Source organism: Ipomoea nil, unplaced genomic scaffold, assembly GCF_001879475.1.
Source record: "Ipomoea nil cultivar Tokyo-kokei standard unplaced genomic scaffold, Asagao_1.1 scaffold1707, whole genome shotgun sequence".
NCBI lineage: Eukaryota > Viridiplantae > Streptophyta > Magnoliopsida > Solanales > Convolvulaceae > Ipomoea > Ipomoea nil.
In genome coordinates, this window is record NW_017618135.1 from 11979 (window position 1) to 35449 (window position 23471).

The 23471-nt window shown below is 33.6% G+C and overlaps 1 protein-coding gene across 2 annotated transcripts; it reads left to right on the top strand.

Annotated features, from left to right (window-relative positions):
• Nucleotides 1-22934, top strand: LOC109191609 (putative wall-associated receptor kinase-like 16). Of its 2 annotated transcripts, XM_019342215.1 has the most exons (4): nt 1-119; nt 19723-20516; nt 21247-21465; nt 21554-22934. In XM_019342215.1, the coding sequence occupies exons 1-4, from the start codon at nt 49-51 to the stop codon at nt 22756-22758; spliced, it is 2289 nt and encodes a 762-aa protein (XP_019197760.1). In that variant the 5' UTR covers nt 1-48; the 3' UTR covers nt 22759-22934. The 2 variants fall into 2 exon arrangements, with proteins under 2 accessions (XP_019197760.1, XP_019197761.1); XM_019342216.1 differs by lacking the exons at nt 19723-20516; nt 21247-21465; nt 21554-22934 and adding exons at nt 4184-4351; nt 4478-5807 and having other exon boundaries at nt 1-922.
• Nucleotides 22935-23471: the final 537 nt, after the last annotated feature.

Sequence of the window (23471 nt, forward strand, 5' to 3'; positions counted from 1 at the left end):
CAACCCAATCCAATCGTTTCTTATCATTTCGAAACTGTATAGTCCAACATGATGAGCTTCTTCCTTGTACTACTACTTGTGTTGTCGGCAGTTGTAGGTTTTGCTCCTACCGCCGCCACATCAAACACTAACAACTCTTCTTCCTCCATAGCCAAACCCAACTGCAGTGATCATTGCGGGAACGTAACCATCCCATTTCCCTTTGGGTTGACAGACCATTGTTCCCTAAACTCAAACTTCTCCATCACTTGCAACACCTCCTATAATCCTCCCAAGCCCTACCTAACAAATACTACGGCCGAGGTAAAGGATATAACAGTTGAAGGGCAGTTGAGCGTGATGAAGCCCATAGACAAAATCTGTTATAACCAGACAGGCGGAGTAGTTTCCTCATTTGAATCATGGCCCACTCCGCCAACGTTCTACCTTAACCAGACCGCCAATAAATTCATCACTGTCGGTTGCGACGCCCTTGCTCTCCTCATAGACTTTGAGCTGCAAAACCAAATCGAAGCTTGTAGGTCCTTCTGTGACGGCTTACAGGAGGTTAAGAACGGGAGATGCGACACCGGAATTGGGTGCTGCGAGACCGGAACTACCAACGTGGAGAGGAACGCATACGTTGAGGTGGGCAGCTTGCAAAACTATACCAACACAACCGATGTTGTTTTCCCCTGCAGCTACGCGTTCGTAGTGCAAAAAGAAGAGTTTATCTTTTCGTCCACTATGCTTACCAGAGAATGGGATGTGGAGAAGCTACCGGTGGTTCTGGACTGGATCATCTCGAATGAGACGTGCAATACGGCGTGTCAAGGGAACACCACATGTGTCGTTGCCATCAATGATACGGCCAGTAGTGAAGGGTATCGCTGCGCTTGTAAGGAGGGCTATGAAGGCAATCCATATCTCTCTGGCTGCCAAGGTATATATAGTATATTTCTCCATGTTTGTCATTGTCCATCTGCACTTCTTATGTTTTATTTGTTAGATATGAACATATTTATGGAAGAAAAATTTAATTACTAGAAACCTAACGTCATAGCAGAGAGATCAGATCAAATTATCTCTGGTCATAGTTTACATCTTCCTAGAATCCTAGTTATGTTGCCTCTCAAACGGTAGAATTGAGGGAAAAAGATTACAGGTTTCTTTGAATTTTAGATGGTATGTCATATAACTGTTATGCTATAAAGTGTATCTCCTATACCCGATCAATATATATGCTTATATAGACTAATAGAAATAGGCCATGTTTGGTAAATGACGGTTAGTTGATAGCTGTTAGCTTAGGTTAATTAGAGGGTATAACTAGTTGATAACATTAGTTGTGGTTGTAGAAATGTGTTTGGTAATAGCTGATAGCTGTTTGGTATAATTGTTTTTACTCAAAAAGTTAATTGAAAAAGTTGTTTTGAGCAACTTTTTTAATTTAAGCATTTTGGAGTTATAAAAAACTAATTAACCAAATATTTATATTAATTTTTTTAACCAAGTCAAACAATTAATAGTGGTCAAATAAGCAAAAATTGGCTAATAAGCTAACTATTTTACCAAACAAGACCATAGTGTTAGATAAACCAACAACTCCTAGTCATTCAGTTCAACCAAAGTACTTAATAAGTTTAATTAAATTACACTGCATAATTAAGACTTTAATATATAAAGTATATTATATGGAAACACGTTACATTCTCTCACTTGGTGCAAGTACTAGCACAACCCTAGTCAAAACACATGAATCACAATGATATGTCATCTATTTTAGAGAGGATGTAATATCTTCTATATATGCACATTTTGATTCCCTAACATAAGTACTGTAGGAACAAATCTAACATTTATTCTTGGTACCTGATGTTGCAAATACACTAGGTTATACGAATAGGTCTATGTATCGATTATGGTATGTGAGCTCGGGAAGTAGTGACAGTAGCTTAGAGGTTCTCGAGATGGTATGGGTTAGGTGAAAGTCCAAAAGTCCTTCCTTAAGGCATTAAATGCACCTTATATAGAGGGTTGATGGGAACATGCCAGGAGCTAGGCTCGATATGTGGGACACATGGTGTGCATGTATTGGGTAGGTCAAAGACATCACTGATATGCCCATGTGTGACAAGATTCCCAACACGCTCATTTTCAATGTGATTGGGTAGAGTGCTATTAATTGTGCTTGTCTTCTAGTCTAGAAAGCCTTATTAGCTCAAGACGTCCGATCTAAGCTCTAGGGTCGGGACTGAGTTTGGGATACGTCGAACAGTAGCTAATATTTGTAAATGGTGGGAATGTGATTCGGGTCGGGTCGAACCCGAATGGGATCGGGAAGTGCGTCTTGCGACATATAGCATACGGGCCGAGGTATATTTCCCATCAAGTAGCCCCCTAGTTCAATAATGCTTTTGTTCTAATTGATAAAAAAGTTATTTTTATGTCACTGAACTACAAACTAGTTCAACGCCTTTGTTCTAATAAGTTTCTTAATATTGTTACAACTAGGGCTGGGCATTTCGGTTCGATTTATCCGAACCGAACCGGTTCGGCCTCAAACTGAAAAACCGATCGGTTTTCTGTTTTTTTTTTTTTTTTTTTAATAATAATAGATATATATTTTATTAAATGTTTAAAGTGAGGTGTGAACCCCTTCTCATTTGGTTATAAACTAAGAGCTTTAGCCACTAAGCTATAGCCACATTTATGTTTATATTCACATTTGTATGGTAATAAAGGTATACATTTTTCATTAAATGTTGCACACTTCAAATATAATGAATAAAATTGTCCGTACTACATTCTTGTTAGACTAAAATAGCATTATACCGTTATTACACCGTTCCTATTTAATTCTAAAAATTTCATAATTCTATCATTATTATCATACACCTATATATATATATATATATATATATATATATATATATATATATATATATATATCTTTTTCCTATTCTTTAATTATCATTTTATTAAAATCATTATATAATTACTTTAATTGTTGATTATATTTTAATTAAATTTCTATGAATAGTAAATCATATATGTGTGTATATATATAAAGATACACACACGTACCAGTATATGTGACCAGGTACTAGATTAGAATTATAGATATATTATTTAATTATTGTAAAAACAAAATATAAATTATATCAAAATTGTTTATATTATTAATAAAAAAAATATAAATATTGTTCATCTCTATAATTTTCAAATACGATGATTAAAATTTACTACTTTAAGGAATTGCGAAATATAATTTGAACTATAATTTGTAATTATTTGCATTTATCAATTTTGTAATGTTAGACATAAATTTTCCTGCATCACGCGTACAAAATGCTAGTATTATATATAAATATTATAATAATTAATAATTTTAACTCCTCAAGTCTTCAAATCTCAACTCCAAGTTATAAGTCCCAACATTTGGTGTTTTAATAATTTTATTTTTCAAATATTAACTATAGATGAATGATTCTTCATCTTGTCATCAACAAAACACTTCAAGTGACACTCCAAGTGAACCAACTGAACAATCGGTTAGGCAAAAAAAGAAACGTTCAAATAGTAGACTTTCACCAAAACCGAACCGAATACCGAACCGAACCGAACTTTTCAAACCGAAACCGAAACCGAAACCGAAACCGAAACCGAACTCTATTTTAAACCGAATGGTTTAATTTTTTTAAAACCGAAAAACCGAAACCGAAACCGAAACTGAAAAAAACCGAACCGAAACCCGAAGTGCCCAGCCCTAGTTACAACATTTTCATAAATATGTTGCACAACTAAATGTTCAATAATTTGAACTAATGAACTTATAAGAACAAAACCAAGATTAATACTTGTGAGATCTATTTTGGACTTATTATTTGACATACAATTCAATTCGAGATCTATCAAGACAACTATAATCCATCATCGTAAGTGGAGTATCTTAATGACATTTTCTAAATGGTCATGCCCACTGATTAAATTATTTTTTAACAAAATTATTGACATACACAATCATAATCAATTTGACCAACTATAATAATGAGGATTTATACAAATCCCCACCATAATCGAGCATACAAAATAATTGATTTTTGTTCCATTAACATTCATAAACCATGCTTGTCATTTATCTACACTTCCTATGTTTTATTTTCATTTAATTTACACAGCTTTCATGTAATTGGCTTTGCAGATATTGATGAGTGTGAGGATGGAGAGAAGAACAACTGCTCCCAAAATGCTATTTGCTCAAATATTGAAGGTGGTTATGAGTGCTCTTGCAAGAAAGGTTACCACGGCGATGGGAAGGGTGCTTTAGGGTGCATTTCTTCTAGTCATCAACGGGTCATACTTGTTTTGGGTAAACCAATACCATCCTTTGATTTATCCCATTACTTTCATTATTGGTAATACGATTACTATACAGAGTGTTGGATATTTTAGTAAAATCAGCATTTTGAGTGTTCATTTTGTGGTATATATGCAGGTATTGCTTTAGGGACTTTAACACTGCTGATCACTGGTTTTTGTGTGTACTTGGCATATCTAAGGAGAAAATCAATACAGATGAAAGAGAAATTCTTTATGGAAAATGGAGGATTGATTCTGGAACAAAAGATTGCCCAAGGTGCATCATCTGGCACAACAAGAATTTTCACCGACGGTGAGCTTAAAAGAGCCACTAACAACTATGATCAAATTAGAATCATTGGCCAAGGAGGTTTTGGCATTGTTTACAGAGGGCACCTTTTTGACGGCCAAATAGTAGCCATTAAAAAGGCCAAGATGATGGATCCAACTCAAGTTGTGCAGTTCATCAATGAGGTAATTGTGCTCTCCCAAATCAATCATAGAAACATTGTCAAACTCTTTGGTTGTTGCTTAGAGACAGAGATTCCATTGTTGGTTTATGAGTTCATAAATAATGGAACATTGTCGGAGCACCTACACAGTAAAGACAAGGTATCGGCAATACCTTGGCAGATTCGTTTAAGAATAGCAACAGAGACAGCTGAGGTTCTCTCGTATTTGCACACAGCAGCTTCCCCTCCCATCATTCACAGAGATATTAAATCTGCAAATATTCTCCTTGATGATGACTACACCGCCAAAGTATCTGATTTTGGTGCGTCTAGACTAGTCCCACATGATCAAACTCAATTGACAACAATGGTGAAAGGAACATTTGGTTATCTAGATCCAGAGTACTTACAAACCAACCATTTAACAGAAAAGAGTGATGTTTACAGTTTCGGGGTTGTCCTTGTGGAGCTGCTAACAAGTAGAAGCGCTCTATCTTTTTATGGTCCAGAGAAGGAGAGACATCTATCTCAATATTTTCTTTCACTATTGAAAGAGAATCAATTGTTCAAGATTCTTGATGATAACATTGTTTGTGAGGGAAACACTAAAGAGTTACAAGAGGTTGCATTCCTTGCAAAAAGGTGTTTAAATGTGAAGGCGGATGATAGGCCGACGATGAAGGATGTAGCAATTGAACTAGGTGGATTGAAGAAGGCACCAAAACATCAATTGACCAATAATTCACAGACTTCCTTGGAATCACAGACTCTACATACCAAGCAACCAATGCCCATTGGATATGATGCTGCTACTTTCAGTACAACAACAGCAACTGAATATGATAGCTTAAAACATCATATCGAGTTGCCATTAACTGTACTGCCGGAAGATAAATAATTGCAGCCACTTCATCTTAGCAAATTTGCCATTATCAATTCTACAAATAGTATAAATAAGTCTTGTGGAGAGAACTTAGAGCAATCTTGCAACCGGTGATTGAGAGATTGATTGTAGCAGCTATTGTCTTGTTAGCTATAATACCATATCCATCCTTGGTAAAGTTATATCAGGTTCAATTAGGTTACCTATAACTGATCAGCTCAAACTGAGTACACTAATAAACAGCTTCTTCAAAAAGTAAAATTAAAATCTTATAGTTACTAAGTCAACTGACATACCAACTTGATCTTTCATACAATAGGTTGTGGTACTTGGTGCTAAAGAGACTTAAAAGAGAAAAACATAAGACAACATTGACCACGTTCGACACTCACAACATATGTCGTGCGAAGAACGTGTGTAGAATCTTAAATCTTAATTATTTCGTCATACCTTGGGTGAAAAAGTTCCAATTTTAACGTCTTACGACCTAACTTTCTACAACTCTCACGCACTTATGCTTAGTCACACATTGTTCAATTCCTATTCGCTATCCTTAAGGTAACAACATCATAGGGAAATTCCACATTTCCCAACCTTGCTTCTTTCCATCCACCGTTTACTACGACAATCACTGAGCAATTCATCACAGAGGTAAATCGGTAATTGTGATCCATAGAATCAATTATCACAGAAACATTGTCAAACTATTAATTTGTTGTTGAAAGTAGAAATTCCATTATTGGTTTACAAAGCAACGGGACGTTGTCCAAACATCTACACAACAAACACTAGGCATCGAAAATACCTTGGTCTACCCGTTAACAAATAGCAACAAAAACAGCTGAGGTTCGCTCTCTCTTATTTACAATGCTAGACTTGACTGTGGTCGTGATCTATACATGGCTGAATCTATGGCGGTCAAAGAGGCACTTACTTAGCTCATCACTTTAATAATCTTGTGCTTGAATCTGACTGCTTGAATTTTTGTTCAGCTTTTAATTCTTGTATTTTGGACCTTTCGTGCGTAGGACTGGTTATAAAGCAATGTCGTACTATTGCTAGGGACATTGAGAACGTGTCGGTTTGTCAGTAGGTTAGCGAATCATATTGCTCATGTGTTAGCACGGGTATCTGATTCTTTATTTACCCTGGATTTGTGGTTCTCTATGCCACCGACCTATATCTCGTCTTTGGTTGATTATTAATGCAGTTCATCTTTTCCTTTCTATATATATAAATTTAAGAAGTTATTGTTATAAAGTTCTTATCATTACCTCCCTATCTATAATCAATCGTTATATCGTGCATCAGAGTCCAAAACGATGTCGTTTTTTTATGTTAAGATTTTATGTGTATTCTGTTAAGAGTTTATGTGTATTCTGTTAATGGTTTATGTGTATTATGTTATGAGTTTATGTGCATTATGTTTGTAGGCACAGAAAATTTGATCCCGATAAATGGACAGACAAAATTATTATTGGGCTGGTGTCGAGATTGATTATTGGACCAATTTAATTAATTGGGCCGTAATAATTAAATCAATTTAATGAGTCAAATTAAATTTGATTTTGGGCTATGAATTAATTAATTAATTGGTCCAAGCTAACTTCATATTTGAATTTGAATTATAATAATATTTTAAATATAATATAATTTTATTATATTTGAATTAAATAATTATAATTTAATTTAAATTTGAATTAGATGATAGAATAATGAACCTAGACTTGATTTTAGGCAAGGTTCATTTTCTTAAATAAATAAATAAATAATTAAAAAGGGGAGTTGGTTGAGGGATTTTGGTTAAGCCTATAGCTATAAATTGGGCCTTCATTTTCATTCCAAAACACAACTTGAAGGCTTGAAGATTTGAGAGCTCTTTTGAAGGCATTTGAAGATCTTGAAGAATTGAAGGCATTGAAGGCATTTTTTTTGCAGGCTTTGAAGATCTTGAAGCAACTTAAAGCCATTTTACAGAGTTGATTGCTCCGAAGCTTGACGTTTGCTATTGAAGATCATGTCACTTGAACCCCGGAAGCTACGCCGTTTGAATCCCGGAGGCACGCACCACTTGAATCCTAGAGGCTATCAGGGCTGGTTTTTAGATTTTTGTGACCCCGTTCAAGTAAATAAATGAGACCATACCAATTTAGATTTTTGATGACAACATTGTATGTCATGGAAACATTGAATGAAGAGCTACGAGAGGTTGCTTTGCTAGCAAAAATGTGTTTAAATGTGAAGGGAGATGATAGGCCAACGATGAAGGAAGTTGCAATTGAGCTAGGTGGATTGAGGAGAGCAACAAAACATCCATGGATCAATAATTCAGGCACTTTAATGGAATCAGATGCTCTACTTACTGAGCAGCCAATCTCCTTTGGATATGATGCTACTTTCAGTATAACAACAACTGAGTATGATAGCTTAAAACATCATATGGAGTTTCCAGCCGCTGTTGAAAGATAATTGCAACCCCTTCATTTCAGCAAATTAGCTATATGCTCAATCTGGGAATAATGTATATGATGATTTGTTTCTATTATTATTGTGTTAAAAATTAAAATAATTAATGTATTTCAAATTTAATATTATGTTGGATCTTCTTTAGTTGAATTCTGTATTATATTAGCTTTTGAACTTCAATTTTGATTGTATTTTATTTACTTTTTTACTTATATTATAAGTGCATGCATTCAGGGGCGTAGCCGCGTAGGTACGTGCCGTGGGTGGGTAGGCCACCCCACCCGAAAAAATTTAATAAATATCAATATTTATGTGTATATTAATATATTAAGAATAATAAAATTCGTATTTGGTCCCCCACAAAATTCTTTTTAAATCTTTGTACTGTGTGTATATTAAATAACCTCAAAACATATATTAAAGTCTAAATTCACCAAATAAAAAGAAATACCTCAAGTAATTAATTAGTTTGTTATTATGTATTTTTATTATTTATTTACAGTTTTAGGATGTACATTTGCTAATTCAAAAGATTAGTTTTGAAATTGGAAAAATTAATGTTTTTTTTTTTTGGTTTTTTGTATTCCTAGATTTAAGGCTACTCAATTCTCAAAGCCAATGATCAAACCATTGACCTTTGATTAAGAATGGATGAGTCCATTCCACTCAATCACACCCCTCAGATTGAAAAACTAATGTTAATATTGATTGTTTAATTCTTGATTTTTGAGTTTCCTCCTTATCCGATCCCTCAAACTTTGGAATATTAAGTTTTTTTTTTTTTTGAAAACCAACCGGATCGATTGTATTATATAATCAACGAAGCAATAGAGTCAGGAGGGATAGCGTCCCAGTACATGGAGTTATCCTGAGTAAAAGCTAATGATACTAAAGTATGCGCAAGTAAATTAAGCTGTCTAGAAATAAAACTGATAGAACAATACGTAAATAAAGCCATAGATAGCCTACAATGTTCTATCATGACTCTAGCGCGTAGGATAAAATTGCCGTCGAGGCGTGATGAAGAATGTTGCGTAACTCTGAGCAATCTGTAAGTAGATCAACCATCATAATATTCCTCTCTCTTAACCAAGATAAAGCTTCCTTACAGGTTGCGGCTTCTGCCATAAGCGGTGAGAAACAAATTGGCAAGATACCATTCGTTGCTGCAATGAAGGTCCCGTCCACTGCTAATAAGACCACTCCGTATGTGGCTTCGCCAGTGATTGGCTTGAAACCGGCATCGATGAAGCACCGTGGGCGTGTACGCGGCGGCATGGGCGGTGCAGTTGCGGTGCGTGGTCCGTGAGCTGCCGGGTGGCTTTGTCCATAGGCGTGGAGGGCTGCCTCGGCTTGCTGGCACACGGTTTTTGGATGCAGGAGCGAATGTTCCCAGACCGCCGTATTCCGGGCCTTCCACAGATGATATAACACGGCCAACACCAAACACAATTGCTCCTCTGTTAAAACTGTCAACACACCCATAATCCATGAGGAGAAAGAATCCGTAACAACATTCATAACAGGTAAGCATGTAACATCCCATACAAGTCTAGAATAATTGCAAAGAATTAATGCATGCATAATATTCTCATGAGCCAAACCACACATAATGCATGTTGGTTCCACTTCCACCCTCTTTATAATCAAATTGTTCATGGTAGGGAGGATATCACAAATTGCCCGCCACAAAAATGTTTTCCACTTGGGTGGAACCTTTTAACTTCCATATAGTTGCCCATTTATCAAAAGCTCCTGGGGCATATGTATAATCACCAACCAACTTCCTGTAAACACTCTTTATTGAATATATTCCCCTTGGGTCACCCAACCAATACCATGAGTCCTCATAATCTGGGCTCACAGGGATCATTAAAATTCTGTTCACATCTTCTGGGATAAATAGATCTGATAGGATATGTGGATCCCAGCTATTTGTTTGTTGATCAATTAGTCCCGCAACAGGGAGCATCTCTTAACTGTATTGGCATTTCTGTCTGTACCAACGGGCTTGGATCATCAGGCAACCAGGGATGTCCCCATATCAAAGTTGTTTTTCCATTCCCCAACATTCGCCTTACTCCAGACACAATAATATCATGTGCTGCCATAATACTCATCCAGCAATAACTAGGGCAGTTTCCAATGGTTGCATCTACAAAAGAGGTATTCGGATAATATCATGCCTTATAAATTCTTGCTACCAATGTGTTTGGATTTGTTAGAAAACGCCAGCCCTGTTTTCCTAACATTGCCAAGTTAAATTTTCGTAGATCCTTAAAACCCAGGCCACCATAATTCTTGGATTTGGAATATTAAGTTAATTAGTTCATATCAGTTAATTATGTAAAAAATTGTTGCTAACAAAATAATTGACAACTTTTATTTGATAAAAGAGTGACAAGCAAGGTTATTATTGTATATATTTTATGCTATGTCAAAAGTTATAAAGTATCAATTGATATATATTAATGCCAATCGTTACATGAAGTATCATTAAAAATTACTGTCAATAATACATAAAATAGTTATGTATGGTATATATAATAATATTATGATCGGTCCGGATGTTGATTGATATTGTAAATTTATGCTATAGTTCTGAGTCCCATGACATGAATTTTCTAACTCCACTCTTGAGTGAATTAATATTATTATGTTTCAACCTTGCAGCTCAGTTGGTCACATAGGTGAAGTATAAGAACAATATTATTACTATTCAATAACTTAATCTTCTTATACACCAACAACAATCAATTGTAACTAATTATAATGGTAACTAATTATAATGTTTTATAATATTCTGTTCATCTCATTTTATATGTCAGTAAATTAACATGCATGCCGTGCAGTGAGGGTCACTCCTTCATACAATAAGTACAGTTGTTGTCCTTGGAGCTAAGGAGACTTAAACGAGTAAAGCAGAAGACGACGTTAACCACGTTGAACACTCGGATTATTATATGTCGTGAATCAGTGCTGCACTATACAAGCACGCTTAACCACAGAGTTTTATGGGGTTGCCATCTCTCCATGGTAAGTCACAAGCTTGACTCGGTCCTTCGCCTACGCGCCTGGGACTGGACTACCAATTGGTGATAGGTAGGTGGACATTAACCCTTTAATTACATCTCTCCATGATAAGCCACAGCTTGACTCGGTCCGTCGCCTACGCACCTGGGACTGGACTCGGCTTTCGCCTCATCATCGATCCGATTAACCATTTAACCACATCTCTCCATGGTAAGCCACAAGTTAACTCGATCCTTCGCCTACGTGCCTGGGACTGGACTCGGCTTTCGCCTCGCCATCGATCCGAACCCGTGACCTCGGCTCTGATAACAATTGTTGGATCTCAGTGCTGCACTATGGTAAGCCACAGCTTGGCTCGGTCCGTCGCCTATGCACCTGGGACTGGACTCGGCTTTCGCCTCGCCATCGATCCGATTAACCATTTAACCACATCTCTCCATGGTAAGCCACAACTTGACTCGGTCCTTCGCCTACGCGCCTCGCCATCGATCCGATTAACCATTTAACCACATCTCTCCATGGTAAGCCACAACTTGACTCGGTCCTTCGCCTACGCGCCTGGGACTGGACTCGGCTTTCGCCTCGCCATCGATCCGAACCCGTGACCTCGGCTATGATACCAATTGTTGGATCTCAGTGTTGCACTATACTTACTTCCCAGGGGGTCACCCATCCCGGGATTGCCGGAAGTCAAGCACGCTTAACCACAGAGTTCTATGGTACCTGGTTGTCATATCCTACTTAAAACCAATTGGTGATAGGTAGGTGGACATTAACCATTTAACCACATCTCTCCATGGTAAGCCACAGCGCCACGTCTCGAATCGAGCAGGGGCTGGACTCGGCCAACCCGGCTGACCCCCAATAGAAAGTTTGCCATGTTAAATCTTAGGGGGGTATATTCAATCATGACTTTCGTAGAGTTTTAAAGACTTTTATGAACTTTAAAAGTTTGGAGGTATTCAATTCAAACTTTTAGAGAGTCTTTAAAAGTCAGGCGATATCCAATCAAGATTTTTAAAGAGTCTTTAAAAGTCGTGTGGTATTCGATTAAGACTTTTAAAGAGTCTTTAAAAGTCATGTGGTATTCAAAAAGTTATGAACTTTTGTAGACTTTTTAATTTTAAGACTTTTGTAGACTTTTCCTTCTCAAATATAAATAGTTGGAATCCAACATCAATCCCAAGATTTCAAAATTTTCTTTCTAACAACTTTGAATATTTTCTCTCTATATTTAAACTCTCTTTTTTTTTCTCCTTATTTAAACTTTATAAACCTATCTAAATTCAATAAAATTATTTTTTTCTTCATTATCCTATATTTTAAAAGTCTTTAAAACTCTACAAAAATCATGATTGAATACACCCCTTAATTATTTTTGTCAATACCTTCATTGTAAAAGATTGAACTTTAGTCTCCAAAAGGCTGGGGTAATCGAGTGGTAGCTCTTTCACTCATAAAAAGAAATTGGTCATATACTTTCCTATTTTTACTCCTTCACTTTCACTTACTGATATGATAAAAAATGATAAAGTTATCTTTATTAATTTTGTAAGTCTCAAAAATGTCAACATCAAAATTTTGTAAGATAAAATAAAAGTTGACAAGATAAAATAAAGGTTGACAGTAAAATTTAATAATAAAAGTAATATTTTCCCTACAGTAGGGATTACCATCAATTCATCCTAACATGTTCTCAATTCTCGAGACTTCACATAGTGTACTCAAATTAATAAAAATATTTTAAAAATAGCAATAAATATAATCCACAAAGTACACGAAAAGTAAATTATACTAAAAAGATTTAACAAATCGAGCTTTGTAATTTGTCTATTCAATTAGGGACGGAGCCAGAAATTCTGTTGAGCGGGGACAAATAAGCAGGGACGGGTTCATAAATTTTTTCGAGTGAAGGCGAAACATGAAAAACAAAAGAGGTCATTTGAAAAAAAAAATACCCAAGAAATATATGTAAAAATATTTTTGAATATGGGTGAAAAATAAAACACATCAAAATTTTATAAAAATATTCATAACCAAAATATTTGAAACATAATTAATTTGATAAAATAATTTGAATAGAAAACTAATCTAACTCACTTCTTATTAATATTTATATGTTTCTTTATACTAATATTAAAACTTGTACTATATATATATATATATATATATATATATATATATATATATATATATATATATACAAAGACTAAATATGGGGTGTAGCCGTGTGGGTGGGGGAGGGGCATATGCCCCTTGCCCCCTTTTTCTCCGTCCCTGTTAATCCAATGCATTGTCGTACTCTATGGAGACTTTCTAAGTCAAGCATATGTGCTGCAATAATGTTATATGTACCATGCAATAATATATAGTGTCCCTTGTCCCACACTCACATATATCATCATGCAAAAATAACACAATAATTGTTCGAGTGTATAAATTCACCACGTTCCACACTCACATGATATATCGTCATTTGTTTTAATTTTATTGAATGCACTAGTTTTTTACGCGCGATTGGAATAATGCCCAATGTTTTTTTTAAATAAGTACTTTAAAGTATATCAAGGTAAGATTATATTGAAATTGTTCATGCATATATAATTGAATGTTGAATTTGCGTATTTAAATAGGTAATTCTAAGTTTACAAATGCAAGATAATATAGTCAAGATTGATTATATTGTCAATAAAATAATTGTATAGGTATGGTTGAAACAAAATACGGGACATAAGGGAGAGCAAAAAAAAATTAGGGCATAGAATATTAAATATATACTAATATTGAAGAGCTAACTACTAATTGACAAATAAGGACATTACGGGGTAGTTTTCCACTTCAATTTGTTGTGTGATTTGAATACTCTTTTTGTCAATAAATTTCCAAGTAGTTAATATGATTGGCTTAATTATATATTTTTTTTTTTTTTAAACAATTGTTGTTATTATTATTATTATTATTATTATTATTATTATTATTATTATTGTTAAATATATGCACACCATTTGGTTATTTTACATGTTAATCTAAACAATTAATTTTTCAAATATCATTTTACTAACTGTTGATATAATTCGCTGGTCAAATCCGCTAACTGCTGATTGTCAAACAAGGACATTGCGAGATCGTTCTCACTTCAATTTGTTGTATGATTTGAATACTCTCTATGTCAACAAATCCCCCAAGTAGTTAATATGATTGACTTTATTAATTGTATTTTTTTAATTTGTTCATGGTATTAATAAAATACTTGGTAAATAAATATATAGCATTATTTTGTATTATAACTTTGATATTTAATTAAAAAAGTAGTGCACAAAAAAAGATAATAGACAATGTAGTGAATATGATCAATTGATGAATTTGAATGTAAAGAATTTTTACATTGGAGAAAAATAAAGACAATATAAATAATAAAATTATTTTTCTTAATTAATTTATTGATAATGAATAATTTTTTTTTAATAAAGACATTGTAGACGCATAATTCTAAATTAAAGAAATGCATATGCATTATTTTTTGTTGTAGCTACTAAATTATTATTTAATTTAATAATAAGAGTAAAATAGAGTACTAATTATGCCAACTTTGATTGGGAAGGGGTTCGAACCTAAGACTTTTCTTATTGAAATCAATGAGTAAGTTAATGGTGAACTAACAGAAATTAACGGAAAAGATAATATGTAACGGAAAAGTTAACGGATAATCAAATTCATTAAGGATAAATTAGGAAATCTTAAGGAAAAATTAAAATCTTATCAATCTGAGCCATTCATTTGATTAAAAAATTTGACCGCCATTTTTTCTACCCATTATAGGTCTAACTCTCTTGGACTCTTATTAGTATATATATAATAATAATAATAATAATAATAATAATAATAATAATAATAATAATAACAATAATAGTAATAATAATAATAATAATAATAATAATAATAATAATAATAAAATTATAAAATAAATAAATAAAGGTTCATATATTAATTTTTATTGATAAGTTAAAACAGGTCATATTTGAAGGGAATAAAGAGTAATGTAAGTACAATAAATATGCGTATACAGAGCAAAATAATCAAGTTGCCGACTTTATGTCGAGTCTTGCAAGAGTTCGTTGTAGAGGGTGGGAGGAAATAAAAAATGCTCCTGTGAATATGATGAGTGTTTTGTTTGAAGATTGTTTAGGTTCACCCAACTCATGTGATATTTTTGTGTGAAGCCAGTAATCCTCATAAATTGGGCTTGTCCCTCGAGATCTAAAAAAAATATTTTTTTTTTTTTTAAAATATAAGAAGTAATGTAAGTCTACTATAACTTTCATATAGAGGAGACTTCAATTCACAAGTCAGGCATATATATGATGTATTAATTCTTTTTTTTTTTTTTGTGCAATTTGTCTATCCACTTGTATACTTTGCGGAGACTAATAACAAGTCAAGCACATATAGTAATGAATGTTAATAGTACCATCCAAAATATGTAATGTAATCATTGTTAGGCTATGCACACATTTGCAATTGCAATTTTAGGTTACTCCAATCCTGCACGCATCACTATATGTCAAAAGTTATAATGCCTACTTTTACTTATTTCTATATATTTGAGTAACAGCCAATGCCATATTTCGATGGCAAATGTTAAACTCGATTTTTCTAAGTCTCCATAAAAAAAACAAAAAAACCACATCTACATGATTAGATTTACTTTAAAAGATTACAAAAATTGAAACTTAATAATAATAATAATAATAATAATAATAATAATAATAATCTACTATACTAATAAGAGCCCAAGAGAGTTAGGCCTATAATGACAAATTATGCCCTGGACCCGTGTCCACAATTCATTGTGGACACGGGCCCAAAATGACGCCGTTTTTCAAAAAAACGCGTCATTTAGTTAAAAAAAAAAAATCGCGCGTGTTTTGTCGTTAACGGCCTTATTTTTTTTTTTGGATTATGAATGTACAGTTATGCTGTTATGAATGTACAGTTATGCAATTATGAAATTATGAACACAGAGCTCTAACATTATGAACTTACAATTATGAACATATAGTGATAAAATTATGACCACAGAGCTTTAAAATTGTGAATATAGAGCTTCGAAGATTATGAATGTACAGTTATGGAGTTATGAATCTACAGTTATGGAGTTATGAATCTACAGTTATGAGATTATGAATCTACAGTTATGGAATTATGAATGTACAATTATTGATCGAATTATGAACAAAGAGCTCTGACATTATGAACTTACAATTATGAACATATAGTGATAAAATTATGAACATAGAGCTCTAAAATTGTGAACATAGAGCTTCGAAAATTATGAATGTACAATTATGGAGTTATGAATGTACAGTTATGGAGTTATGAATATACAGTTATGGAATTATGAATGTACAGTTATAGAGTTATGAATGTACAATTATAGAGTTATGAATGTACAGTTATTAACATATAGTAATAAAATTATGAACATATACTCCTATAACGAAGCGGTCTAAATTTTTTTTTTTTTTTTTTTAAAAAAAAAAAAGGAGGAGATAGCCGTGCCTAGTGGCACTGTTACCCGTGTCTAGCATGCATGCTGGACACGGGTCCATAGCATAACGATTGGCCTATAATGGGTAGAAAAAATGGCGGTCAAATTTTTTAATCAAATGAATGGCTCAGATTGATCAGATTTTAATTTTTCCTTAAGATTTCCTAATTTATCCTTAATGAAAATGATAATCCGTTAACTTTTCCGTTAAATATTATTTTTTTCGTTAATTTCTGTTAGTTCACCGTTAATTTACTCATTGATTTCAATAAGGTCTTAGGTTCGAACCCCATCCCAATCAAAATTGGCATAATTAGTTCTATATTTTAGTAAAGTTAAATATTATTTTTTCTGTTAATTTCTGTTAGTTCACCGTTAATTTACTTATTGATTTCAAAAAGAAATGTCTTAGGTTTGAACCTCATCCCAATCAAAGTTGGCATAATTAGTACTATATTTTAGTAGGTACAACAAAAAATAATACATATGCATTTCTTTAATTTAGAATTATGTGTCTACAATGTATTTATTCAAAAAAAAAAAATTCATTATCAATAAATTAAATAAGAGAAATAATTTCATTAGTTATATTATCTTTATTTTTCTCCAATATAAAAATTCTTTACATTCAAATTCATCAATTAATTATATTCGCTACATTATCCCTACAATGTCTTTATTAAAAAAATATATTCATTATCAATAAATTAATTAAGAGAAATAATTTTACAAAAAATAATACATATGTATTTCTTTAATTTAGAATTATGTGTCTACAATGTATTTATTCAAAAAAAAATTATTCATTATCAATAAATTAAATAAGAGAAATAATTCCATTAGTTATATTGTCTTTATTTTTCTCCAATATAAAAATTCTTTACATTCAAAATCATCAATTAATTATATTCGCTACATTGTCCCTACAATGTCTTTATTAAAAAAATATATTCATTATCAATAAATTAATTAAGAGAAATAATTTTATTAGTTATATTGTCTTTATTTTCTCCAAATGTAAAAATACTTTACATTCAAATTCATCAATTGATTATATTCACTACATTGTCTATTATCTTTTTTGTGCACTATTTTTTTAATTAAATATCAAAGTTTTAATACAAAATAATGCTATATATTTATTTACCAAGTATTTTATTAATATCATGAAAAAATTAAAACAATATAATTAATAAAGCCAATCATATTAACTATGAGATTTGTTGACAAAGAAAGTTTTCAAATCACACAACAAATTAAAGTGAGAACTACATCGCAATGTCCTTGTTTGACAATCAGCAGTTAACGGTTAGAGTTAGCGAATTATATTAGCGGTTTGACCAGCGAATTATATCAACGATTGGTAAAAAGACATTTTAAAAAAATTAGTTGTTTAGATTAACATGTAAAATGACCTAAGTGTATACACATATTTAATAATAATAATAATAATAATAATAATAATAATAATAATAATAATAATAATAATAATAATAATAATAAAAATAATAATAATTGTTTTAAAAAATAAAAAAATAAAAAATATATAATTAATCCAATCATATTAACTACTCGGGTGATTTATTGATAAAAAGGGTATTCAAATCACACAACAAATTGAAGTGGGAAACTAGCTCGCAATGTCCTTGTTTGACAATCAGCAGTTAGCTCTTCAATATTAGTATATATTTAATATTTTATGCCCTAATTTTTATTTTCTCTCCCTTATGTCTCGTATTTGGTTACAACCATACCAATACAATTATAATATTGGCAATTATAATTAATCTTGACTATATTATCTTGCATTTGAAAACTTAGAATTACCTATTTAAATACGCAAATTCAACATTCAATTATCTATGGATGAACAATTCCAATATAATCTTGTCGTAATATACTTTAGAATACTTATTTAAAAAAAAACATTGGGCATTATTCCAAACGCGCAATGCGCGTAAAAAACTAGTAATAATAATAAATTGCATGCAAATCCTACGCATATGGCCTCTTTGTGCTTTTTTTTTTTTTTTGTTTTTTTTTTTGTTTTATTAATATTATTATTAAAATAAGTTTTTTTTTGAGTAATGTGAAAGTGAACCACGTTTGAAAATAAGTTAAAATTGCTTGAATATAACATGAATAGTGATGAATTATAAATTTAGTAATATAAGAAGTATGATTCAGTTTTAAAAGTAGAAATAGGGAAGAATTGCATGGATGAAGATTGTCTTAGACGATATACATTGACTCCCAGTCCACACTCATATGAGAGATATTTCAGGTAGTGCATTTTGGAGTAGCTTGTTAATACTCATTACTCCGTATAAATAAATTATTTATTCAAGATGTGACTATTTAATATATGTAATATTTTATTTTTTGAATGACGAAGGAAATTCGCATCCATTATTCGAGGGTGTACATGAGATTACATTAAATAAAAATTGAAGGGAGAAGAAAAGTAAAAATATTATGTGGACCCATTTTCTACTCCACCCTCGAATTTTGCAAACATTTGTCTCTGGTATCTACGTGATAAAAATAGTATATCATTCTCCACAAGGTTGAATCCCCAACCCCAAAGGTCCCAGTTGGCAGGATGTAAATCACGTGACTTAATGGCTTAACAGACAAAGCCAAATGTTGGTGCCTACGAGGGATCTATACACTTTAAAAAAAATAATCTATTCTTAATGTTTGTCACATGGTGAAGTAAAGGTGATATATTAGAATTTGAGAATGCATATGAGTAGAACTTGAAGAAAAGTCTCCTACCGTGTTCTTTGGAGTTTGGACTAGGTCTAGGTGACTTGGTCTTTGGTTTGTATTCCCTCAAGATTAGAGTGCAAGGAATTGTATATATAGTAGCTGTAAATTAACCAAGTTACACATCCAACACAGACCAAACGTTTAATTGTAGTGTTGTCGAACAACATGAGCTTCCTTGTAGTAGTTGTTGTGTTGCCGGCAGTACTAAGTTTTGCTCCTACCGCCACATCAAAAAGTAATCTTTATCCCATAGCCAAACCCAACTGCAATGATAGTTGTGGGAACGTAAGCATCCCATTTCCCTTTGGTTTGACCAAAGGTTGTTATCTGAATGATGACTTCTTGATCACTTGCAATACCACCTCCTATGATCCTCCTCAACCTTTTTTAGGGAGCAGTAATATACCGGTAAGAGCAATATCAGTTGAAGGTCAGTTAACCGTCACGAAAGTCGGTGCTCAAACTTGCGATGAAGATGACCCATCCACCTGGACAAAGATCACACTAGCAAATTTCTACGTCAACCAGACCGCCAATAAGTTCGTTGCCGTGGGTTGCAACACTATTGCGACTATCTCCGGAGAGGAGAATGAAAAGTCGTACCAAACAGGGTGCATAGCATCCTGTAACCGCTTCCAAGATGTGGTGAACGGAGCTTGCAATGGAATCGGGTGTTGTCAGACGACAGACATTCCTATGTTGGCGAGTAACGTGAATTTGACGTTGCAAAACATGACGGCGAAAAATTATCAGTATACGGATTGTAGCTACGCGTTAGTGGTGAAAAAGGATGAGTTCAACTTCTCCTCCAATATGCTTATCACCCAACAATATTGGAAAGAAGACGACAGAATGCCAATGGTAGTTGACTGGGTCATCTTCAACGATACGTGCAGTAACTCTAGCAGCACGTGCCAAGGTAACACCACATGTGTCCCTTTTGAAGGTCCTGATGGTGGATACCGATGCTCTTGTAAGAAGGGTTATGAAGGCAATCCATATCTCCATCCAGGTTGCCTAGGTACATACATATATACTGTCTAGTCTCTACACTTTATATGTACAATTTCATTACTTATTTTTTACAAAAAAAGGGTCAAATAAGCTCATAAACTACTTTATCTTAAAAGTCAATTATGCTCAACTTTTAGAGGTTGCAATTAAACCCATTAAAATGTTATATTGAGACAATAACATTCAAAAAGGGTAAATAACTGCTATTACAGGTCATTAGAGTTCCAGCACCTATCCAACTATCTTCGATGATAATTTGGCATCTAGGGCGATTAAGATCGGCGGCTGGCAACAGCTCAGTCGCCCTTATACCTGAGAAGGTGACCAACTAGTCACCTTCTCCGATTGAGGGCAACCACCTTCTCCGACAGAAGGCGACTAGCGACTGTTTAGCGATTGTTAGTCTCGAGTCTTAGTTGCTGGAGATGCCGGATTGTCATGGAATATGGTTGGATTGCAATAGCAGGGCATTTTCTGGTTTTTGAACTTTATTATTTCAATATAATATGTTAGAGGTTTAATTGCAACTTCTAAAAGTTTAAATGCGTAATTGACTTTTCATATAAAGTTTACAACCAGATAAAATTATCAATTATATTAGTTAAATCAACTAACTCAATCAGATCAGTTATCAACTATCAATTATTAATAGTTATCAGCTATTAACTAACTCCATCAATTATTAGTTAATAGTTAATTGTCAAACACCACCTAATCTCTTGTTATTGCGGGTGCAGATATTGATGAATGTGCATATGATGGACAGAACGACTGCTCCTCCAAAAATGCCACTTGCTTCAATACACTAGGCGGTTACAATTGCACTTGCAAGGCAGGTTACTTTGATGATGGGAAAGGCGGTGGCAGCTGCCAATTACCTATTAAATATGAATGCAAAGATAATAATGGAAAACCATGCCATTCGTCTAACAGAGTAGTGGACTTCATAGTTCTGGGTAAACATATTTTCCTATTCAGAAACTCTTCACCTGATTTGATATTCCATGTTTGGTAACATAGTTAGTCAATTTTGATTGAATGCAGGTGTCGCTTTAGGCATGATAGTGCTGCTGATCGCTGGTTTTTCTCTGTACTTGGGACATCGGCGGAGGAAATCAGTACAAATGAAGGAGAAATTCTTTAGGGAGAATGGAGGATTGATTCTGCAACAAAGGATTGCCCAAGGCAGTGCATCTTCTGGCACAACAAGAATTTTCACTGCTAAGGAGCTTGAAAAAGCCACCAACAACTATGACCAAACAAAAATCATTGGTCAAGGAGGTTTTGGCATTGTTTACAAAGGGCACCTTTTTGATGGTCGAGTAGTAGCTGTTAAAAAGTCCAAAATAATGGACCCAAACCAAGTCGAGCAATTCATCAATGAGGTAATTGTGCTCTCTCAAATCAATCACAAAAACATAGTCAAACTCTTTGGCTGTTGTTTAGAGACAGAAGTTCCACTGTTGGTTTATGAGTTCATAAGTAATGGAACGTTGTCAGAGCATATCCACAACAAAGACAAAACATCGACTCTATCTTGGTCGACTCGTTTAAGAATAGCTACCGAAACAGCTGAGGTACTCTCTTATTTGCACTCTGCAGCCTCTCCTCCCATCATCCATAGAGATGTTAAATCTGTAAATATTCTCCTCGATAATGATTATATTTCCAAAGTATCCGATTTCGGTGCGTCAAGATTAGTCCCTCAAGATCAAACTCAACTGACAACAATGGTGCAAGGAACATTTGGCTATCTTGATCCAGAATACATGCAAACTCACCATTTGACAGAAAAGAGCGATGTTTACAGCTTTGGAGTTGTCCTCGTGGAATTGCTAACGAGTAAGAGGGCAATATCTTTTGACGGCCCAGAATTAGAGAGAAATCTATCTCAACATTTTCTTTCATTGTTGAAAGGAAATCAGTTGTTCAAGATTCTTGATGGCAACATTTTATGCGAAGGAAGTACTACTGAGGAGTTGCAAGAGGTTGCCTTACTTGCAAAAAGGTGTTTGAATTTCAAGGGGGAGGATAGGCCGACGATGAAGGAAGTAGCAATGGAACTAAGTGGGTTGAGGAGAGCAGTAAAACATCCCTGGGCTAATAAATCATCGACTTCCATGGAATCACAGGCTTTAATTATGGAGCCATCAATTTCCTTGGGATATGATCCTAATTTTAGTGTAACAACAACTGGATATGATAGTATAAAAGATCATATGGAGTTACCACTAGCTGCTGGAAGATAATTGTAACTAGTTCATCTCAATAAATTAGTTTTTTTTTTTTTTGTATGACGAGAGAAATATGCATTTACTATTAGAAATCAGTTTAGATTTAATTGTAATTGTATTATATTGGTCTAGTTATGGTTCAAATGTCATATATCACTAGCCATTGTTATAAATATTTCAGTTTATTACCATTATTATCGTAAGAGTACTACTACATGGACTTCCAAATTCTACTCTCTGAGGTGGCAAACCAAGATTAATTATTTGCATCTTGTGGGTCTACAGAAAAGTGTCTACATCAAGAACATGTGAGAAGGAGTACAAGTTGAGAGTATAAAATAGGAGTACATCAAATATTTTCCTTATCCTAATCCTCCCTATATTTAAGTTTACATTTACTGTGATTTCCAGTCTATATATAGGAACAGTTATTATGTGTTAGTGTTTTTAAATGTTCAAAAATCCCATATTATAATTGGCAATATTATTATGACATACTAAGATAGGTTTAGATTTTGTCCGTCCAGCTCTACAGACGACTGATCAATCAGAAGCAACAACAGAAGGACTGACACTGAAGATCTGATTTAGGAAGCTGATTTATAAAAGACTTACGCGGTATTATCAGACAAGTTTGGAAAGAAGATCAGCGTATATTGTCAAGAAAGGTATGGACCTAATCTTCTGAGATTACATTCCTCATTTATAGTCCTACCTTCTACAATCAA